Raw genomic sequence first — 24,062 nt, 5'->3', positions numbered from 1 at the left:
ATCCCCTAGAAAATTCTCACTTAATCCTACGAGATAGGTGATAATTTTGGCCCATTTTCTAGCAGCTGTGACTGGAGCGCGTGGCCAGGGGCTGGCACAGGCAGGTCTGAACGTCACCCCCGCCCCGGGGCACTAGGCACTGACCACTGGGCTTTACCACCTTGCCGGCGTGTGTCTGCACACTGTGTGTGGGGCTGTTTCCAGGATCTTGTCTTCGCTCTGAAAATCAGTAATCCCCGTTCGTTTCCTCCTCTCCGCATTTAGCTGTGGGCTGGGGTCACGGGAGCAGATCAGTTGACGGGCGTGAAACTTGTTTCTCTCTAAAAGTTGAAACATTTTTCTACCTAATTCTGATGTTGATTTAAATGGAAGTTTGATATTCACTTTTAAGTACCTTAATTTCTGTGGTGCACATAAGTATTATAGGCAGTACTCTACTGCATTATATAGGTAGTTCCTTTGATCTAGAAAATGTTACTAGTTAAACTAAGGGTGAGTGAAGCAAAGGGCAAATATGTTAGTCTGAAAGGAGTGGGGAGGGTATATGGTTATTAGGGGAAAAAAGAGGGTTTTCCTAAGTGGATAATTGTTATTCAAATCATTGATTAAAAGTTAGTGTTAACCTAGGGATAAGAAACTGAAGGTTGGTAATAGAATTTTTGAGAAAAAAACTTTTGAAACCTGCTTATATATATATATATTATATATATATGTATATATATATATACACTTTCCTTTCATGCCTTTTAAATTCTTTATCTTAAATTAATGAGGGAAATATATAACTCCTTTCATTTGTCAAGTAAAGCGCCTGTCTAATCGTTAAGTATATGTATTTATGGTAATATCACTCTGCCCTGCTTTGAATCTAGGCCTTTTCATTGGCATCAGATTAAACAAATGTCGACTACAGAGATCTTTGTCACCTGACTGGTACACATAGAACCAAAATCCTCAAAATTTGTATTTCGACAGTACAGTTCTTTTTACAGCAGAGTGTATTTGCTGTACAGAAATAGTACAGAAAAGTAAAAAAGTCGAGAAATCCCGCAGTGATGTCAGTTAATCCTGACAGTTATTCCTTGGCTCTTAAGTTTAAAGTAGAGTATCCAGCTTGAAAACTTCAGAAGATGAGAAGATGATGTTTAAAGACGCTGTGCATGTGAGTTACTGTATTATTGCAGGTCTGCCTTTTAATGAAATGCCTCCTAGTCTAACCCCCCTGTTAGTGTACCTGTGTTTCCTTGAAAGCTGAGCATCTTGCAGCCCCCTGCGGGTGCTGTGGTGCCCGGGGCAGATCAGGTGTGGTCTGGGAATCCCAGTTCTGCACTGTGCCGCCTGCCTGTCACCGAGTAGCTCAGTGAACGTTTCTTTTAAGGAAAATAAAGTTTATTCTTCCCCCATGTAAAGCACAGATAGATTGAGCAAATACATGATATCCTAAATCACTCATTTATTTTGGGAGATAATATGCAAAGTTATATAAGCACCTTTTGAGAAATATATGGCCTTTGTGAAAAATTACCTTAAAATCGATAAGTAGAGCCCCCTTGTTACAAAATGATTCTGAACGTGTTGTTCAAATGAAGACAACTGTGCATATTTGAAAACTGACTTTACATAAAATTGTGTTACATTTTCCCCAAGAACTCTGGTATAACTTTAATTCTTATCTAGTTAAAATTTGGGGGAGGAGTTTCAGGGAAGAAAACATGATACTTCAGGCTTCTTTATAATTAATTGCACATAGTGGTTAGTGGGAAATAAATGGGTATGAACTCTGAGTTTCCTGTAACCAGTCTGAGGCTGGGCTGAGTTTGGATGACTGTTGCCCTGCCTGAGGTTAGTCCAGGAGAGGCCGTGGCCTTCTTCTAGGTGGTAGAGTGGGATGGGAAAGGCAGCTGGTGGGCCTTCTGGGAAGGGTCTCCTCGCTGGTAGAAAGCGCCTCCCAGGAAGCTTTGACTGCACCCTGCGGTCTGCATGTGGTCAGCCGAACTCTGGCAGCTCACTTTGTGGCCACGAGTAGGGGTGACAAGGACCAGGCCACAGACTCAGGACAGCAGGGCAGAAGGCCGGAAGACTCCGGAGCCCTTGAGGAGGATGCTGAGCCAGTCTCCGAACAAGTCCGCCTCGCCACTTGCAGCGAGAGGGGGAGGACTGCTGGGGTGCAGTGAGCGCCCTGGTCTGGTCCCGTTCGTCTCATCCCCGGGTTACACGTGCCACTCAAGCTAAGTTAAGGCGTCAGGACCCTTACTGGAGGCAGTCAGGTGTGTTTTGAAAAATGCTTCCAAGTGATTCTTCCGCGTTCTTATCTTCCTTCTAATTCTTTCTGTCTTTGTATTGGGAACCTCTGGAGCGAGGTCGTTTAATGAAACTGAATAAGCAGAACTTGGTTAGTGGTTGATTATGTGTGGGGGCAGGGGTTAGGGAGAGGGAGAGGTCTGGACAGCCACCATGGGCTTGTGTGGGCACCGGGGATGGATGGTGCTGCCCTTCTGGCTGATAAGGGGTATGCAGCTAGAAGGACTTCAGTTTATTCATTCTGAATTTGAGGTGGCAGAACACTCAGAAATAGGTACTGGGAGGTAGTTAGACGTGTAGTGCTGGAGTTCACAGAAGTATCTAAGCTTACAGGGGCTAAGGAATTTGGGGGTTGCAGTTGAATAAATGGGTATAGATGGTGCCCGGGCGGATGTAGTTCGTGAGTGTGGAAGAGAGGGCTGCACGCACCTCAGAAGCCACCTCTCAGTGGAGAGCGGGGGCAGGAGCAGTGAGGAGGAGGGAGAGTGGTTACGGATCCTGACGGTGACGCATCTTTGAGCTCTTCTTTAAAAGCAGAATCTTAAAGGCTTGTTTCCTTTTTTATTTGATGAATTAGATTGTTCAACAGTAATCGCATGGATAAAAAGTCCATATGCCGCTGTTCACACAAGCCGTTCACCCTCTTCTGTCTTAACGGGCTCAGTTTGATCATAATGCTTATGAGTATAGATACAGGATTGTAAGACCAAAACACACCATGCAAACATTTTCAGTTATTTATTTTCCAGTCAGTTTATTTGTGTAGTAGACATGGTGTTTTTAGGGCATCTGCATATGTATGTAGGGCTTCCCAGGTGGCGTGGTGGTAAAGAATCTGCTTGCCAATGCAGGAGATGAAAGTGTCACAGGTTTGATCCCTGGGTCGGGAAGATCCCCTGGAGGAGGAAATGGCAACCTGCTCCAGAATTCTTGCCTGGAAAATTCCACGGATGGAGAAGCCTGATGGGCTACAGTCCATGGGGTCGCAGAGTCGGACACAACTGAGCACACGAGCACACACATGTATGTGTAACTGAGCGCACACATGTATATGTAACCGAGCACATGCATGTATGTAACTGAGCGCATACATGTATATGTGACTGAGCACACACGTATATGTAACTGAGCACACACGTACATGTAACTGAGCACACACACGTATGTGACTGAGCACACACACATATGTAACCGAGCACACACGTGTATATGTAACTGAGCATGCACACGTATGTAACTGAGCACACACACGTATGTGACTGAGCACACACACGTATATGTAACTGAGCACACACATGTATGTATAATTGCCCCCTTTTTTTTGCTGTTCACAATTGCATATTCTGTGTCATTCTTTTTGTTCCTTCTGTTTTTAACATTTGACATGTTAGTCAATGTGTTCTTTTTGTAGAAAAATGTTTTAGAGAATTAAGAGGATTTTGAGAACCCAGATAATTTTCTTGCTTAAGGAAATCAGGTATTTCATAAACACCAAAGCCTGTCTGGATAGAGAAAACGTAACTTTTGAAGAGTATTACCTTTCACGTAATCTGTGGATACCAATCCAGAAATGTAGCGGTGTGTGTGTGCGCGCACGTGCACGCACGCCTGTGCATGTGTGTGTGGGCGTGTGTGTGGATGTATGTGTCATGTCAAGAATACTGTGTGGGGGAAATATCAGAGTTCATGAGCACTTCTGAATCAGTATAAAAGTACAGTTTTCACTTAACATCGTTGTTAAAAGCGATCAAAATGCTGTTTGCCTGTATTCCATCCCCCCTCCTGCTCTCCCTCTCGCCCTCTTTTCTCTTCCAACCTCGGTTTGAGCAGCACCTGTAATTAAGGAGGAGAGCCGAGCCCTGGGAGCTAGGTGGGACTGGCGGTCATTGATCTGCGTAAGCCTGGCTTATACTGTCAGGGGAGGAGCAGTCAACTGCTGAGCTGCTTTGTCACTGACATAAGCTGAGAGGGGATTTTTTTGTCTACACTGTTTATACACTAGTCTATAGACCTGCTGGCTGGTTGAATTTTAAAGAGTGCGGAGGTTTAAAGACTTGTCCCCTGAGGGTTGCTCCTGCCAGTTGGGGAGCGAGCCGAGGCTGCTTTGCAGAAGCGTGTGTGTGTTGCTTGTGGGAGGGGGGCAGGGAGAGGGTGTGAACTATTGAGTAGCTAACCAGGAAACATTCTTCTTCATTGGAGTCTTAAAATCAATGTGCAATATATTATTGATTCGGGTATATTTGGAAGGCGACAATGGGTTTTGAATATATATCTTTATTGTTACAGAAATGATATGAACAGCTTCGTGGCAGTGGCCGGGTTGGGTCCGGGGGGCAGCCGTTATAAATATGAGAAGGCTTCACTTTTTGCAGCACAAGATAAAGTCTGTCAGTGTTCAGATGAACTGTCCTCTTTTGTACTGACCTGCTTGCAATTTAAGTAACTTGAATTATTTCGAGTTTAGCAGCTCTTTCAATTCCATTTAATAAAACATTGTCAGTAGTGAAACAGTTTTTTCCTAAATATGGCATTTGTGTTCATACTTTCAAATATATACGTTCGTAACGCTCTCGAATCTTTCTTAGGTTTTGGCGTTGGGGTAATTGCAATGATTTTTTTAAACATTTCCACTTATTTTTAATTGAAGAATAATTGCTTTACAGTATGTGTTGGTTTCTGCCATACATCAGCATGAATCAGCTCTAGGTATGCATATGTCTCCTCCGTCTTGAACCTCCCTCCCACCCCTCACCCCTCTAGGTTGTCACGGAGCTGGGGTTGAGCTCCCTGAATCATACAGCAAATGGAATATTACAATGATTTATTTTGAACTGATACTTGATATCAGTCTACGTATTTAAAGAATGTGAGAAGTTCTGCTTTAAAGCCCTCAATACTGTGTTTTTGCCTATGTAGAATTTAAATTCATATATTGATTTCTCGGAGTGCAGATTTTATTGGTAAAGAGGCGATAGGCAAGGTAATCTTTTTTGGAGAGATGACACTGTATTAAGATATTGGCTCTTTTTTCTTTTTAATATGAAACATCATCATATATCTCTGCTTTGTCTTGTAAGATCACTAGGCTTTAAAGTTGTATGATGGTACCGTCAATTCTGAAGTTTAACTTTATGATAGGAGTTAACTCTAAGTTGTTTTTTTCTATATAACAATACAGATCTTTTTCTGTCTTTTACCAAATATGTGACAATTATGTACATTTTGTTATACTTGTTAATGTATATGATTTCTAAAAGGTTTTAAAATTATTTTACAGTAACTATAAAATCACTTCAGATTTCAAAGTCAGTAAGATTATTTTCTACGGTTACAAAACACGCTGAAAACATTGTTTTTCATACTAGGAAATTCTTAAAGTGCACAGAAGAGAAGCTTTGTTGTTTTACCCTTAAAGGCTTGTTTTTGCATGCACATTTCTTTAAGAGTGTGAGATTAGTGTTACTGCTGTTGAATATACCAAGAGTTCAAACTATAAGTGTGTTTCTCTAGCTATGGAAAATCCTTTTTTCCCCCGAACGATTTTACTATGGCGCACGTTGAGTTGTTACACCTCTCAGTAATTCATTCTGCTGCCAACCTCATTCCCTTTTCTCTGCCTGCATTTTAATTGAAACAACATTTATGTTTTGAGCCAGGATCTGTCAGAAGTCCCCGTGGCTAGCCTGTGGTACCAGTAGCAGCAGACGCAGCTTACCCATATGGTGCGGTGCTTCTCGTAAAATCCATATGGCCTTGTTGAAGGGAGTCCCAGCGGGGACGTGAGGGGTGTTAATACCCTCAGGCCAGGCCTCTCCCTCCCGGGGCTTCCGAGGCATTGTCAGCACAATCTGCCGAAGCACACACTTAATTCCTTTTTAATAATCAATTATTTTAATCTAGGAACCTCTGCTATTTTTCTTCAAAAAAAAAAAAAAACTTTTTTCCCCTGAAAATGTCTCAAAAGAAGTTTTCACTGCATCTTTAAAAACATTCTAAAGCTTTTTTTTAAATTTACATTCACAGGAAGTACTACAGACTGTGCCAAAGTTCTGCTTCCCCTTTGACGTTGAAAGGTACAGTATAAGTCATCGCTTAAGGTAACTGGAGCCCGCCCTACGAGCACTGTAGAGTTATTACTTGTGTCTTCTCTATGGAATGAAATGTGCTTTTCCTCACTGCCTCTAACAAAACACACAAGAGGTTCAAAATCAAATAATATTTGAAATGGAGAAGGCTTCTAAACCACCCACCATATCTTCTGTTGTTCTCCACTGGGGCCAGTTGGGATTAGTCTCAAGGTTCCATTTCTTTTGTTCTTCAGGTACATATTGTAAGCACTCGGAGGAAAAAGAACATCCGTATGTCCTTTGTCAGAGCCTTAGAATTGTGTCTTTTAAAATTAGGTGTATACGACCTAGTATCTGTGTCACTTCACCCTGATTGAAAAGACCATCTGTGTGATATTGTGAAACTCATGGCTGGTTGTCTCCCACAAATAGCTTTATAGAAATAGTGCAATATTACCGAAGGCTGCACAGACACCCTCTTACCTAGCAGTTTTGAAAATCTCATTATGTTTGTATTTTACTGAACAAATGCTGAATGAATAGAGTATCACCTGGGTTGTGGCAGGAATGCTGCAGCATATAGAGCTCTTTGAGCATAACACAGACCATTTATTGTTTTTCATATGATTTTTCACACCCCAATACCAGTTTTTTTTTTTTTTTTTTTTTTTAAAGAGTATGCTGTAAGGCAACTTTAAAAGAAAATTTATTTTAGGAAAATATTTTGCTAAAAGTCAAGATGGGTAAAAATCTAAAATTGTACAGCATTAAAGATACAGCCTTTCGAACGATGGACTCATTGATGCTAATAAGCATAGCTCTTTTGTGGAGAATCAGTCGTGTCCACTAAAGTTGCAGTTTCCAAGTTAATAGCGAAGACGAGATAAAGGAAGCAAAGCGGGGGCAGTAAATTGCGAGCGCTGGGCACGAGAGGGCACACTCGGCACCACAGGCTGTTTTTGAAGCTTGTTAAAAAAAAAAAAAACTACCCATCTTGCACATAAAAGTGTGTTTGTTAGACGTTCAGCGTTTGAAATGCAATATTTCCTGACAGTTGAAAATGATTTACAGTATTGGTACAGTAGGAGTGAGTAACTTATTTCCTTGCACATGATTCGCTCACCTTCCATGGCGGCGTGACACATATTGACCGTCTGACACTTGGGTCAACAGTAACTAAAATTCTTTGTAGTAAGCTTTGTTCATGGGAATTGCATTCTTATTTTGTACTTGGAAATTTATTACCAGGATATAGATAGCTCTAGAAGAGAATGCTAAAAAGAAATGCCAATAGTAATTTGTACGGGACTTTATTGAGTAAGAATGTCAAAGAAGCCATTCAGGGGAGTTGGTCGGGTTGCCAGGAGACTGGGCACGACGCACTCTGCTGTGTGGGCAGCCCCGGGGCACTCCGGAGGAGAGGCTGGAGCTGCTCGCCCCTGGCGTGCCGTGACTAGTGTTGCTGGGATTTACCGAATGCTGGTAAAGAGTCCGCCTGCACTGCAGGAGAGCTGGGCTTGATCCCTGGGTCAGGAAGATCCCCTGGAGGAGGAGATGGCAACCCACTCCAGTGTTCTCGCCAGAAGAATCCCATCGACAAAGGAGCCTGATGGGCTACGGTCTGTGGGGTCTCAGAGTCAGACACGGCTGACACTTTAACAGTTGAAGCACTTGAAAACTTACGGTTAAGACACCTTATGATTCTCCAGCCATGTACTAGCATATATTGAGTAGGTCAACTCACATAGTTTTAAAATATCACTCCAGCTCTGAGAACCGACTGACTGGAAATGTGAAAACAATGGCTCGCGTCCATGTCACCTGACCCTGGCTTTTCTTTAAGACAATTCTCACCCGAGGCTTGAAATGTTGTCCCGTTGCTGCATTTCAGAGCGTCTCGGAATCAGGTTGGACAGCACTTTGCCTTTGTGCTGACGGACATTGAGAGCAAACAGAGGTTTGGGTTCTGCCGACTCACCGCAGGAGGCAAGATCTGCTTATGCATCCTGAGGTGAGTGTTTGTCGTGAAAAAAAAAAAAAAGCACTTGGGGACACGATAGATTAACTGTGTCTCTCTGTTGCAGCTTGCTGTATGCTTGGCAGGCTTAAAAATGTACTTGTGTATATTTTTTGTTTTCTCTAAATCCAGCTAAGCTGAAAAAGAATTTTGTTTATTCTCTGTATGCAGCATCAGTTAGGCTTAAAGATTTACCAGTGAGAGTAGAATTGGCTTCTTTTAAAATAATTATTTTATTGAAGTATAGTTGACTTACAATGTTGTGTTAGCATTGGCTCTTGTAAAGAATACTTTTTATGGGTTAATTTTTAAAATAGCCGGTCACATGTTTCACATATTGAATAGCATGCAGAAAGTCCGGTTAAATTAGCACGTGCTCTTTTCTATTATTGACCCACGACTTGGATTCTCGAAGGTGAATTGGTGGTTTAAGACAGAGATTGCAGACTGGTGCTTCTGGGCAGAAGTTGTTCAGAGGTGCTTTCTTTGGCCACGTGGTGTTTTAAAAATTTTAGAAGATGTTTCTAACCTTGTACGTTTTAGTGAAATTTTGCATAAAGTTGACGTGTCTCATTCCTCTCGCTGGCGCTGGTGTTGCTGAGCCAGCAGCCTGAGCTGGCTCTGAGCAGCAGGTGTCTCCTGCGTCCTGAGTCTGTTTCACTAGCCCTGCCTCTCCTGCCCCCATCACCTCCGTCATCACCTGGCGCTCAGGAGGCTGATGAGAGCAGGTCTCTGTGACTGAGTCTGAGCTGCTGGTGCTGAGGAGGGCAGGTCCTGAAGGTTAGCTTCCCTGATGACTCAAAAATGTAGGTGTGTTATATACTGTGGTTATAATACACATGTTGGTCAAGCTAGACTCTAGAAATGCTCCTAGGAAAAGAAATAAGGTTCAGTTGAGTAATTACCACCAAAGAACGTTGGTGTGATGCTGATATCTGCTCTGTCCGCTTGCTGTTCAGCTACATTCCTGTCATTCTTTGAGGGTTAAGTTATAAATTTACTCAGAATGTGTGTTTGAGTTGGAGAGTTTTTCCCGATCTGTATTCAGAAGCAAACACTTAACTGCTTTATGAGTAGTGGAGCATGGATGCTCCTGTTCCTGCCTTTAGGCTCAGCTCTTCAATCTGGAGCAGTTGTGTTGAAAAGTTGATGTTTTATCCAGAAACGTGTCATGCTTCAGCTGTAGGCTGATTCTTCTAATTTGAAACCATCGTTTTGGGGCAGCAGGTTTGGGAGTGACAGTGTGGGAAGTGGGTGGGGAGATCTCCTTCATCTTTTTGTTTCACACTGAAAGTTCCAGAGCCACACTTGGACGGGGCCTAGCACCTTGAGTCTGTCACCCTCTGCCCCACACGAGTTTGTCCTAACAAAGACTGAGGCTGTACGAGCTTTCTGATTTTTCTCTATGTATTTTTAAATCTTTTCATTAAAAAATTAGGTTTGCAGGTAAGTTTCAGGAATAGTCCTGTGAACTCTTATCTACATGTGCCCAAGATTCACAGTTGTTAAGCTGCTTCTGCCTCTCCCCACCTTGCTCTTTCAGTGTGTACACACACACACACACACACGCGCACGCACACACACACACACACACACATTTTCCATGTCTCTATTATATTGTTATGCTGACCCATTTATGAGTAAGTTGTCGATGTCATTCCTCGGTAATATTTGAATCTGTTTTACAACTCACTGCCGCCAAAATCAATTCCTGATATAATTACAGAGTTGCTTATATATCTTTCTCTTGGCTAACAACTGATAAACTGTGGTGTTTATTCACAGCTGGTGAAAGGAATGAATATATGTAGAAGCCTTTATAAACTGAAAAAACTTATATGGCTTTTCTTAAAAGTTGAGATTTAGTGCAAAGATGATATCCTTTCTGATTATAGTTTTTAAAATCAGGTGCTTATGTCTTTACCTGGAGTATATTATGACTTTCAGATATGAAAAATTTTAGTATCTTGTTCTTGCAGCTGTCTTTTGTGCAAAATATTGCATTTATATTGAAACATATGATATTTTTAGGTATTCTGTTGTGAGATAATAGTGAATTGATTATTTACAGGTCATTTTCATTATCAGTGATTGAAGATCCTTTAACAGAAATTAGTAGTTTCTCCTGTTGTCTGTATGGTATCCTGTTAAATACTTTAAATTGTTTACTTTTGTGATCAACTATATCTTCATAAAAATCTATTCATTTATTTTACCATCTAATGTCTTAGTTCATGTTTTAATGATCTAAATGTTAAAAGAAAACTTGTATCTCTTGAGTTTTTGTTGATGTCTAATAGTTTAAAATATTTTAGGTCCTTCAAGAGTAGTCATAATGAAAATGGAATACACTTAAGCTTGTTTAAGATTTTTAATACAAAGTAATGCAAATTGGTAGTAAATTTTCTTTAAGATAGCAAAAAGATAGCTCTGTGTTGGATTTCTTCAATAGCAAAGTTAGAGATGGCCATGATAGTACTAATAATAGCAAACTAACAGCAGCATCACTTACTGTTTATTTACTACAAATCAAACGTTTTGCTAAGTGATTTATATACATTATTAATAAAAATGACTCTATCCTTAGAGTTCTGATCTAGAAAGTTTGCACATACTGCTTTAAAGTTACTTTGCATTCTGAATGATGCTATTATAAGATTTGAAAGTAATTTAAATTTATGTTATAGTTCTAAACTAGAAATCTGTATACCATGCTATCAAAACCATGGTTTCTTTTTCTACTGGGTTGATGCTATTCTAAGATTTGGAAGTGAGTGTACTTAATTTCTCTATGCTTCATTCACCTTTTAGAAAAAATATTAGAATTCAGGTTAATTTAATATAAAAGTTAATAAAATTTTGAATTTTGTGTGCTTTAGCTTTTTCTATGGCATATTTGTCCTGCTTTAACAAAATTTCAAAGATACCCTGAAATAGTATTAATTTAAATCGTGCCATTGTTAGTATTTAGCATTGCTTTAGTACTATAGTAGAAATGCAGGAAATAATATTTTCTCTAATTTAATTAACATAATTTTACAACTATAAAATTGTCGCCACGGGTTCAAAATGAAGTAAGTACCTTCCTAAGGAAGACAGACTAGCCTTTGGTGCCTTTGCAGTCCCCTGCCCCTGACTCATACCAAACTCAGAGGCTTTCACACTCTTCCTTGAGGCAAGTCCCTTAGAAGCAGCATGTTTCAATTTTACACATTTTGTGTCAATTTTCCAGACAGAAAAACAGCCTCTAGACATTAGACGTTTTTCTGCGGAAAGGCAGTTTCCTTAGTTTTATTTGATTACTCTGAGTTAGGTTCCTGCTGATCACCGAGACTGTTAGTAGTTACCTGACTGCTTGACAAAAAACATTTCCTTTCCTTTATTTAACCTTTGACTTTCAGATGTAAAAGTTTTATCAGCTCAATAGGATAGTGGGAGCCCGAGTGTGGGGGAAGTCTCCTTGCTGTTTGGTGGACTTGTGGTTTTCCTGAGACATCTGTCCCTGGCCTTACATCTTCATGAAAAGGAAATAAAGATTTTAAAATTTAAAAAATAAAAAACTTAAAAAAAAATCTCATAACTAACCTTTGAAGAACCTCCTGTTTTCTGTTTTAAAATGATTTGGTCCTAATGTCTCTGTTTTACAATTATGTATATTTACAAGACTATGAGAGTCACAGGAATCTTTTGCTAAAGAATGACATTTTCAGTTTTATAAAATTCAAGTAAAACATTTTATCTAGTCATTATATGTTGAATGCATTTTTAACAGCTTTCTGGGATGTTTGTGTTTGGTGGTAAGAAATTTTGAACACCTTTGGGACTGTAAAATTTAGTGAAAACTTATTTTGACTTAATTAGTTCAGGAGTTTATACATGAGTTAAAAATTAATTGCTTTGAACATATTTGAAAATTATCTAAGAAACCACAAAAATAAAAACATGGGACTAACATTTCTTATCTGAGCAAGGCTAGCTTATATAATTTATAGTGTTTATTATATGTGTGTGTGTATTTTTTGAGCACACTTTTGTTTTTAAAGTGTGCAGTGAAACCTTGTTAAAATATTTGACTCACTGACTCCTTGGTGTACCCTGGACCATTTTGTCGTCACATATAAAGTGAGCAGGACTTCACGTTGTCCAATTGTCTGTATCAGGGGTGGCGAATTCAGTTACCTGTAGAGACAGGTCGGGAACTAAAATGAGATAAGCAGGTTTGGCTGACAGTAGGAAATTGGGTGATCTAAAGAAATGGCACATACCACATCCAAAGACAAACTGTTACTCAACTCTAGATTTTTGCTGAAAAGTGAAAAAAAAAAAAAAAGTTTGACCAGCACTGCCAGTTCTTTTGATTTTTAAGAGAGGAAATGTAGGTTTTTCAGTGAATTACCTGTTTTAGAAGTTGGCAGCTTATTCAATTCAGCAGGCACGGTGCGTTGCCCAAACAACAGTATGACCGTGGGCTAGATATGTCTGCTTGAAGCCAGTTTGCAGCCTCCACTCTAGATGCTACTGTTCATTTGCAACAGAAAATATCCCTGCTTCCCTGACATCCTAGGAGCATGACTGACTGACTGACGGAGTAGTCCCCTTTGATACAAGTGATGTTTTCATGGGGAAAAAAAAAATAGATATGTACTCTTAAAAGGGGCTGGTTAACGCTAAGAACCATTGCGTGTTCACGAAGGGCACACTGTGTGTAACTAAACTCAGTTCTTTACGGTGCTTACTGACGCATCAGACAGTGCTGTGGTAGAAAGAGTCCCATTATCTCTCAGGAACGAATCACAGAGAGGAAAATGTTGGCTAGACGATGGCTGCGAGTTGCCAGTCTTATGGATGGAAATATACTGAGATGTTGCTAGATGTGTGTTGTCTGAGGAGAGATCTTGTGCCATGTTGCAGGCCATATTCTTTCCAGAGATTTTTATCTGTAGTGATGAATGTAACAAGCAGTACTAAAATCTACAGTCGGAAGGAATTACTGATGTGTTAAGTGAAAGAATGAAATCGCAATGTATGTCTGCTGGGTAATTTGTGCATATGCATAAAATATAAAAGGCAGAAAGAAAGATACTGCTCTGGACATGAGTTAAACAAATAAATTTTATGAGAGACTTGACTTTAGCGCCTTGAGCATCTGGTGCTCAGTTGGAGTGCTAGTCTCAGGCTTGCTGTTCGGTAGCTTTGTGGCCCTGAATGCAGTTGTCTTACCGTAGTTTAGTCAGATACACATCACAGCATTACTATAGGAATTACGTGGGAGAACGCATGTCAAGTACCTAGTGTATTTTCATACACGTAGTGAGTGCCTAACAAGTTTTATCAATGTTTTCTGTACTTCCAATAAATGAGGAGTCGCTCATATTTAGATTCTGCTCTCTACTTCTAGATGGACATAGACCTGACTTGTAACTCTTACTGTCCAGAATAAAATAACTAAGCATGATGGAGCCTTAGGGATGACTGGGAGACGTATCCATAGGTGGAAACCTTGTTGTACTAGTCTTTTTAAATTATGACAGTCTGATTTACAGATGAAGTCATGTTAGAGGCGGTTATAAAACATCCTGCTGTCCAGCAATGATCTGAATATGGTAGAGTCAAATGTTGGATCAACACGAGAACAAAATCCACCGTGCCCTGTATAGAGATCAGACATAGTTTGGGATCAGGATGCAGTTCAGTGAACATATTCTTGGAGATAATAAAGCGTAATAGTAACTCCCAAATACCTAGCACTGTTAAATTTTTTTAAGTAAACTGTTAATTATTAATTCATTTTGTTTCATTTTCAAAAACAGGTCCATAATCTTACAAATATATATATGTATATTGTATAAGCTTCTTTCTTTTAAACTAGTTTCATTTGTTTGTTTATATTTGGCTGGGCTGGGTCTGCATTGCTGTGCGGGCTTTGCTTGAGCTGTGGAGAGCTGGGACTGCTCTCCAGCTGTGGTGTGGGGCTTCTCCTTGGAGCCACGCCCCTTGCCCTGGAGCCTGGCTCTAGGGCCCGAGGGCTTCAGTAGCTGCCTTGGGGCTTGGGCTCTGTCCTCAAGCTTCCCAGGCTCCAGAGCACAGGCGCAGCAGCTGTGGCACACGGGTTTAGTTCCGCGGCGTGTAGGGTCTTCCCGGATCAGGGATTGAACCTGTGTCTCCTGCACTGGCAGGTGGCCTCTTTACTGCTGAGCCACCAGGGAAACCCTTGTATAAGCTTCTTAATGAAAAATTGCGGTCCAGTTAATTTCATAATTTGAAAGGAAATTGAAAGCTGAAGATAACCGATGTCAAGTAATAATGTAAAGATGAGAAAAAGCAGAAAATTTGGTCTAGGGCAAAAAAGGATTCTCTCACTTTGCAATAACTTTTTATTATGAGATATTTATTACATATCTTATTTTTATAGTGGGCAAGGAAGGAGGTTTAAACAAGGTTCCACTTTATGTGAGTAAGGTGAAATAACAATGTAAGGATTAATAAGTGGATATGCAAACCAGCTAAAATCAGTGCATCTTGCTTTATCTTAAGGTCTGGAGAGCAGGAAAAAAAACAGGACCAGCGTGTTCCTTGCATAGATTAGGCCTCAGTTTATCTGAGCATAGAGATCTGAACTGTATAACACGCTGAAACTTTCTTGAAATGCCAGTTTCTTCAGGCCATTGAAAGTTGAAACGTGACTATGGAATGACTACAAATGAAAGAGATTCTAGTGTATCTGGGAACTGCCATGTGTCTTGGCAGACCATCCCTCATGGACATTATTTCCTTGCATTATAGTGAGTATAAAGAATGTGATTGGTAATTCGCAGGGTATTGAATTGGTAATCTAAAACCAGTAATCTTTAAGGTTGTGTTTTTGTTTGTTTGTTTGTTTTTGTAAGTGAAAGATATGGTAGAAAATAGATGAACCATCTGAAATGTTAAGAGTTTGAAAGTGTTAGCCTCTCAGTTGTGTCTGACTCTTTGCGACCACATGGACTGTAGCCCACCAGGCTCCTCTGTCCATGGAATTCCCCAGACAAGAATGCTGGAGTGGGTGGCCATGTCCTCCTCCAGGGGATCTTCCCAAACCAGGGATTGAACCCGAGTCTCCTACACTGCAGCAGATTCTTTACCAGCTGAGCCACCAGGGAAGCCTGCATTAGAGTTAAAAAGTGAAAGTGAAAGCTGCTCAGTCGTGTGCGACTCTTTGCGAGCCCATGGACTACACCATCCATGGAGTTCTCCAGGCCAGAATACTAGAGTGGGTAGCCTTTCCCTTCTCCAGGGGATCTTCCCAACCCGGGGATCACACCCAAGTCTCCTACATTGCAGGCAGACTCTTTACTAGCTGAGCCACCAAGGAAGCCCCAGAGTACTGGAGTGGGTAGGCTGTCCTTTCTCCAGGGGATCTTCCCAACCCAGGAATCGAACCGGGGTTTCTTGCACTGCAGGTGGATGGATTCTTTACCAACTGAGCTACCAAATTGGGATTACCAGTGCTAACTGACTAACTTCTGATTTTCAGATTTCCCCCAAGCTGTCAGAGCTTTGGCACATGTTCCACCCAGGTTTTTCCAGGCTCCCGCATGAAGCTGTCGGCTTGTTGTAACCCCCAGCCCACCATATCCTTCCCTGGTCCCTCACCCCCGTTTCCGTCTGGACTGGTTGCGCTCCAGGTGTTGGCACACCCATCCTTAGACTTCCCTGTTCTTCCCTGGGATCCGATTCCTTGTCTGTATATCCGCATAGTCCTCATCTCTGCTCAATCCTCCATTTTGTTGCTCTCCCAAAATATGCAGAAGGTAAATTTTTGAGTCCCAGAAAGACTGAAAATGCTTTCAGCCTGTCTCCACACTTGACTGATAGTTTCTCTGGGCAGAGAGTTCTAGATTGCAAGGGGTATATCCTCTGCCTTTGGGAGGCGTGTTTGCTGACTTCCCAGAGCTGCTGTTGAGAGAGGCATTCCAGGACGTTTGGGATTCGACGCCTTCGTGTGCGACCTGTGTTCTCTCTTTGGAAAGTCTTAGGTGCTTTCTACCCCTGTTCTGAAATTTCACTGTGATTCTCTTTGGGCTCATTTATTTTATAGTTAACCCAGGGGCACTTTCAATGTGGAGATTCATGTCTAAAGTTCTGGGATATTCCAGTAATTTTTAAAAGTAAATTTATTTCTTCCCCTCCTTTCTAAGAACTGCTGTTAGTCAACTGCATGACAGTTGAGACTGGTACGCTGATATTCTAATATTTATTCCTATTTTCCATCAGTTTGTGTCTTTATTCTAGTCCTTAGGAGATATTCTTGATGTAGTTTCTAACTTTTCTATTGATTTTAATTATTTTCAGCATTTGTATTTTGAATTTCTGAGAACTCTTTCTTGTCTAATAAATTGCTTTTTTCACTTCTTTCTCCTTTCTTAGACTATGTTTTGTTTAATAGCATCCTGCTGTTATATTAATGACAATTTTTGGAACTCCCACCTGTCTATATTGTCTTTGTTTACTTGGAGTTCCTTTTATGTTTGTATTCACGTCTATATTTCCTCAAATATCTGGTGGTTGGACTGTTAATTTGTATTTAAGATAGAGGCACGAAACTGAATTAGAGCCATTTTATGTGCAGTGGTGGGTTTCAACTGCAAGAAAATACAGGGCCTTTGCAGTGTTTTCCCTTGAGAGAGCCCAGATCAGCGTTTTAGGGCTCCGTGGGGGCCAGTCTGCGGCTCATGGCCCTTCTCCCTTCTGCTGACACCCAGGTTTCGGTTGTCTCTCCCCTGCCAAATCAGTTATTTTTGTTTGCTATCTCCTCTATGAAGCTGCTCACCTGTGTTCACCTGTGTGGCTTTCTGCTGCATTTGTCTTTCCTCATTAATTTATGTTCTTTCATTCATTTATAGTCATTATAGTGTCATTTACAAAAGGCACAGAGAATAATAGCTGTATTCAGGATACTATTAGATTTAACAAGAAGTTGGTAGATAGTGACAGCCATCTTCCAAATCCTGACTTAACTGTTTGTAATGATCATTTTAAAGAACTCTATAGCATCCTGCAACACGGGCTTCCCTGGTGGCTCAGACAATAAAGAATCTGCCTGCAATTTTGGAGACCTGGGTTCGATCCTTGGGTTAGGAAGATGCCCTAAAAAAGGGCATGGCAACCCACTTCAGTATTCTTGCCTGGAGAATCCCCATGGACAGAGGAGCCTGGCAGGATACAGACCATGGGGTTGTACCAGTTGGCCATGACTGAACAAATGCAGACAGATACAGCATTCTGCTCAGTAAAATTACCACGGTTTACCTGACTGTTCTTCTCTAATGGCTTTAGGCAACTCCTGATTAAAACGCATCATTGACAGTCACATCATACAATCAGACATTACCTGAAAAACTGCAGAAGGAAAGCTGCGTTCCTAAGCTCTAGTCATTGATTTTTAAATTTAAAAAATTTATCGAAACTCGTCAGTATATATTTGTGTATTAAAAGTATCAAAGTGTTTTCTCTTAAAAATTTTTCTGTTGTAGTCATTCTTTGAGGAAAAAATTAGTATTTGTTAATAGATAATTAACTATATTGGTGTGTTTTGTGATTTACTCCTACATGAGAAGTTTACATTTTGATAAACAATTAAAACCTTTGGATAAATTTTAAATATACGTACCTTAATTTGAAAAGGAGTACAGATTTTATTTTGTACAGTTGATTTTGGATTTAGCATTATGGTTTCATAAAGTTAATTATATTTGTGTTTAGCAAAATGAATCGAAAGGAATTTTAACTTATATGTGTTTTTGATACTTAAATGCTATTTGTAATAACAGTTTTTAAAATAGGCTTACTTGTAATATTTATTTTGAAATTTTATCATCTTACGTAAACATCAATTTCTGAAGAATTGATTTAATTAATAAGCACATAATTCTATTTTTTATATATTCAATTCAGCAATATTTGAAAAGAAATGATTGTGTCTTTGTTTTAAAAGCTTTTTAAAATAAGTTTTTATTTTATGTTATATCTTATTATCAGTGGTAAATGCTTATTCAAAGAGAAGCTTCTGGTGCACTCAGACCATACCTACCGTGAAATGGAGCTAAGTGATGTTAGGTGTTTGTAACATAAAATAGAAGTGTCTGATGAATAACTTTTATAATGGAATTTTGGATTCTGATTATTTTAGGAAAACTAATAATGGATTATATGTAAAATTTTACTGTAACAGTAAAGAGAATGTGAGTATTGTTCTTTTTTGCCCTCCAGGATCAACCTGTTTGAAATAATATAAATTTAATGTTTATTTTGCTGTCTTGTTTATTAATTCTAAATGATACATACGTATATATATATATATATATATATGCACACAGACACATTTTAAAGTTATTATTATTATTTTACAGTTACCTGCCATGGTTTGAGGTATACTACAAGCTTCTAAATACTCTGGCAGATTACTTGACTAAGGAACTGGTAAGCTCTGTGTTTTTCCCTGTTTTAAAAATTGTGGTAAAATACACATAACATGAAATTTACCATTTTAACCATCTTTAAGTGTACAGTTCTGTACCATTAAGTGCATTCATATTGTTTTGCAGTCAATACCAACATCTTTATAACCTTTTTACTTCGCAAATTGAATCTCTGAACTCATTAGATTAAAAGACACTTGGTCCTTGTTTGCAAGAAAAGTTTTGATAAACCTAGACAGCATACTAAAAGCAGAGACATCACATTGGCAACAAAGGTCTGTCTAGTCAAAACTATGGGTTTTCCATTAGACTTCTACGTATGTGAGAGTTGAACCATACAAAATGCTGAACACCAAAGAATTGATGCTTTCAAATTGTGGTGTTGGAGAAAACCCTTGAAAGTCCCTTGGACAGCAAGGAGATCAAATCAGTCCATCCTAAAGGAGATCAACCCTGAATATTCATTGGAAGGACTGATGCTGAAGCTGAAGCTCCTGTACTTTGGCCACCTGGTGCAAAGAGCCTACTCACTGGAAAAGACCCTGATTCGGGGAAAGATTGAAGGCAGGAGGAGAAGGGGATGACAGAGGATGAGATGGTTGGACGGCATCACTGACTCAGTGGAAGAGTTTGAGCAAACTCCAGGAGATAGTGAAGGACAGGGAAGCCTGGCCTGTTGTAGTCCGTGGGTTTGAAAAGAGTTGGACATGACTGAGCGGCTGAACAACAGCCACCTCCTATAAGTAGAATGATACAGTACGGATCCTCCTGTGACTGGCTTACTTCATGTTTTCGAGTTCCATCCATATTGTGGCATGTGTCCGAGTTCCCTTCCTGTTTAAGGTTGAGTAGTATTCTGTTATCCACACACTACGTTTCATTTATTCATATGTAGATGAACATTTGGGTTGCTTCCATCTTTGGCTCTTGTGAGCAAAGCTGCTGTGAACTTGGGTGTGCAAAAACCTGTTTGAGTCTGTGTGTTCAGATCTTTTGAGTATATACCCAGAAGCAGAATTGCTGAATAGTATCGTAATTCTGTGCTTAATTTTTTGAAGAACTGCCATAATGTTTTCCACAGTCATTTCATGAATTTACATTCCCACCAGCAACACGCAGGTTCCCAGTTTTCCGACACCCTCCCTGAGACTTCTTTTTTTTTGTTTTGTTTTGATAATTGCCATTCTGATGGGTGTGAAGTAGTATATGATTGTGGTTTTAATGTGTAGTTCCCTAAAGATTAGCAGTATAGAGTCGTTTCCTGTGTTTATTGGTTATTAAATATCTTCTTTGCTGAAATATTTTATTCCAGTCCTTTGCCATTTTTAAACTGTATTTTCATATTGTTGTTGAGGAGTGGGAGCTTTCTATATATTCAGATATTGTCAGATACGTCATGTGCAAATATTTTCTCCCATTCCAAGGGTTGCCTTTTTACTTTGTTGATAGTGTCCTTTGCTGTACAAAATTTTTTAACTTTAAAGAGGAATAATGTATCTGTTTTTTTTTTTCTTTTGTTGTTTTGTGCTTTTGGTGTCATGTCAAGAAATGATTTTCAAATACAGTGTCATGAAGCTCTCTTTTTTCCTTCCAAGAGTTTTAGCTCTCACATTTATTTTTATATCTTTATCCTTTTTTTCTTAAAAAAATAAATGCAAAACAGAAACTGAAGTTCGCTCTGAATTAACGAACGTCTGTGGGATGATTTTTAAAACCTAAACTACAGTGTTTGGTCGTTCAGTTGTGTCTGCCTCTTCAACCCCATGGACTGTAGCCCACCATATTCTTACCTCTGAGAATGCTCTTGCTGAACCTGACTGTGTCCTTTTCCTTCTTGTAATACTGTCAGTACCTTCCCTTTTCTTAGAATGAAATTTAAACGTGTGCAGACTAGCACGTTAGAAGCTTCGTGATCTGGCGTCCGATAGTCCTTCCTGGCTTGTCCGCCCCCGCTTTTGTACACTGATGGACCATCCCGCTGTTCGGAGCTACTTAAATTTACTAAGACGTAACTCCACACAGTTGTCTTTCAGGACTTTAGGTCACTCACTCGTGATTACTGGTAAAACACTCAACTTTTAAGATTCAGCGTAAATGTCTTTAAAAACAGACCTAAATTCAGAGCAAATACTACTCCAGATGCTTTTCACTAAATAGAATTACCCTGTATTCGAGGCAGCAGAAGAGACACAGATGTATTGAACAGTCTTTTGGACTCTGTGGAAGAGGGCGAGGGCGGGATGATCTGGGAGAATATCACCGAAACATGTAAAATATCATATGTGAAACGAATCGCCAGTCCAGGTTTGATGCATGATACAGGGTGCTTGGGGCTGGTGCACTGGGATAACCCAGAGGGATGGGATGGGATGGGATGGGAAGGGAGGTGGGAGGGGGGTTCAGGATGGGAACCACATGTACACCCATGGCGGATTCAAGTCAATGTATGGCAAAACCAATACAATATTGTAAAGTGAAACAAATTAATAAAAACCCTTGCTGAATGCCAAAAAATGCATTATTAATAAATTAAGACAATGTATTATTAATAAATTAAGAAAATAGATGTACTCTTAGAGTGAGCAATCTCATAATTTGGCAATCAGATTTTATTATTATAATAGCAATAGTGTTTTAGTGTTTGTCAGAAGTCCAGAGTTTGTGTGCATGTATGAAATATTTCCTTCTCTACCCTTGATGTGCTTAATTCTGTGAAATATTCATTAGAAGGTAATTTTACACTTGAACAATTTTATGTTTCAGCCATTCAGTCATTCGTCTGCCTAAGAAAATGACTGGAAATAACTGGAAATATTCAACTATTGCATTGAAAACTCAAAACCAGAATTCAGTTTCATGATAATTTCTGGTTCTTTGTGTTTTTGAGTAAACATGTGGAGCCAACGTCACTCGTATTAGTTGTCCATGTTTTGATTAGTTTCAGAAACTCATTGATGACTTATTATACGGTGTGTGCTCCCTGAGAATGTATGAAATACAGGTATATAGAAAAGAAAATACTCTGGTTTTCTTAGAAGAGGAAATGAGGGAGACTGTATTTGTGTTGCTAATTAGAGGGGAAAAATAATTTAAGTTCATAGTATTAGTTCAGTAGCTGGAAATAAATGTGAGTGTAATAATTTTTCTTTACACTTTTAATTCAGTGCCACAGGTTATTTATTAATAGATTGGAATTTAGATTTCAGAATCAGTTATCCTTATCTGATCAATATCAAGCAACTGCCAACAAGCGTAAAGTGCTAGACTTTAAAAAAAATGTATGTAACTATAAGAATTTTGGATAGACAACATCAGTATCTTCCAGAATACCCTGTGGTGTATTTCACTGCCTGAATGGTCCAGTGATGAATGCTTTAATGTCCATCTTTTTAGGTCATTCTAGAGAGAATTCCAGATAGGCAGTTTTGAGTACATACTTTTGCAAACATTTACAGAGATCTGAATTAAGTTTTCATAGTCAAGTTAGAAGAGAAATGGGGAGAAATCATGTGTCTCATATCCATATCCCTTAAAATGATTACCTGCTTTTGCCTTTACTTTATTCTCCCACCGTAATAAAGAAAGACAGAGTACACATAATGGAGAGAGAATGGGAAGTACTGTGTGTGCAGAGCTTCCTTCTTGTGCTCATTATTGGATTTGTACGTGAAGTTCAGAAAAGGGAAGCTTGCACATCAGGGTACATTCAGTCAGTTCAGTTCAGTCGCTCAGTCATGTCCAGCTCTTTGCGACCCAATGAATCGCAGCACGCCAGGCCTCCCTGTCCATCACCAACTCCCAGAGTTCACTCAAACTCATGTCCATCGAGTCGGTGATGCCACCCAGCCATCTCATCCTCTGTCGTCCCCTTCTCCTCCTGCCCCCAATCCCTCCCAGCATCAGTGTCTTTTCCAGTGATTCAACTTTTCCCATGAGGTGGCCAAAGTATTGGAGTTTCAGCTTCAGCATCAGTCCTTCCAATGAACACCCAGGACTAACTAATTTTCTTTAGGATGGACTGGTTGGATCTCCTTGCAGTCCAAGGGACTCTCAAGAGTCTTCTCCAACACCACAGTTCAAAAGCATCAATTATTTGGCGCTCAGCCTTCTTCACAGTCCAACTCTCACATCCATACATGACCACAGGAAAAACCATAGCCTTGACTAGATGGACCTTTCTGGCCAAGTAATGTCTCTGCTTTTGAATGTGCTATCTAGGTTGGTCATAACTTTCCTTCCAAGGACTAATTGTCTTTTAATTTCATGGCTGCAGTCACCATCTGCAGTGATTTTGGAGCCCCCCCAAAATAAAGTCTGACACTGTTTCCACTGTTTCCCCATCTATTTCCCATGAAGTGATGGGACCAGATGCCATGATCTTCATTTTCTGAATGTTGAATTTTAAGCCAACTTTTTCACTCTCCTCTTTCACTTTCATCAAGAAGCTTTTTAGTTCCTCTTTACTTTCTGCCATAAGAGTGGTGTCATTTGCATATCTGAGGTCACTGATATTTCTCCCGGCAATCTTGATTCCAGCTTGTGCTTCTTCCATCCCAGCGTTTCTCATGATGTACTCTGCATATAAGTTAAATAAGCAGGGTGACAATATACAGCCTTGACATACTCCTTTTCCTATTTGGAACCAGTCTGTTGTTCCATGTCTTACTGTTATGCAAATCCCATGAAGTAGATGTGTTATATATTTTATATAAACCCATTTTTCATGGGCTGAGTAGCGACCAGGGGCCATCTAGAAGAGAAATGTTTAGAATGTTGCATCTTGCATCGAAGTTGTATCCTAGCACACCAATCTTACTTTAGTTGTACCTGTTTCTTAAAAATTAAGTTTTTGATTTTAAAATTAAAATGGAAAATGCAAGCTTTCCTCTTGCACCAGTTATCCAAGTTGTAAATGCAAAGGAAAAACTCTTAAAGCAAATTAAAAGTACTACATAAGTGAACACGGAAATCAGAAAGCAAAGCAGCCTTACATATTACTGATATGGGGAGAGCCTTAGTGGTCTAAATAGGCAGTCACACTAGATGTCACAACATTCCTTCAAGCCAAAGCCCGATACAGAACAAGCCCCTGCCTCTCTTCAATTCTCTGGAGGTCGAGAGAGCTGAAGAGGCTGCAGAAGGAAAGGTCAAAGCTGGCAGAGGTCGGTTCATGAGCATTAAGGAAGGAGGCTGTCTCCATAGCACTAAAGTACAAGGTAA

At 39.8% G+C, this 24,062-nt stretch overlaps 1 protein-coding gene across 13 annotated transcripts in view; it reads left to right on the top strand.

Moving 5' to 3' along the window:
* Positions 1 to 24,062, top strand: part of DENND1B (DENN domain containing 1B) — a 271,609-nt gene that overhangs the window by 112,319 nt on the left and 135,228 nt on the right. For 9 of the 13 annotated variants that reach the window (XM_060396762.1, XM_042229295.1, XM_042229292.1 and 6 more), the window contains 3 exons: positions 6,325 to 6,374; positions 8,260 to 8,379; positions 18,774 to 18,843. In XM_060396762.1, coding sequence (XP_060252745.1) covers positions 6,325 to 6,374; positions 8,260 to 8,379; positions 18,774 to 18,843 — 240 coding nt within the window. Of the gene's footprint in view, positions 1 to 6,324; positions 6,399 to 8,259; positions 8,380 to 18,773; positions 18,844 to 24,062 lie in introns of all 13 variants that reach the window. The other 4 variants (XM_060396761.1, XM_042229291.1, XM_060396763.1 and 1 more) reach the window with 1 other exon arrangement.

The sequence above is a fragment of the Ovis aries genome, chromosome 12 (assembly GCF_016772045.2).
Source record: "Ovis aries strain OAR_USU_Benz2616 breed Rambouillet chromosome 12, ARS-UI_Ramb_v3.0, whole genome shotgun sequence".
In the NCBI taxonomy this organism is placed as follows: domain Eukaryota; kingdom Metazoa; phylum Chordata; class Mammalia; order Artiodactyla; family Bovidae; genus Ovis; species Ovis aries.
Note: the sequence above shows the minus strand (reverse complement) of the source record. Positions and strands in the feature narration are given on the sequence as shown.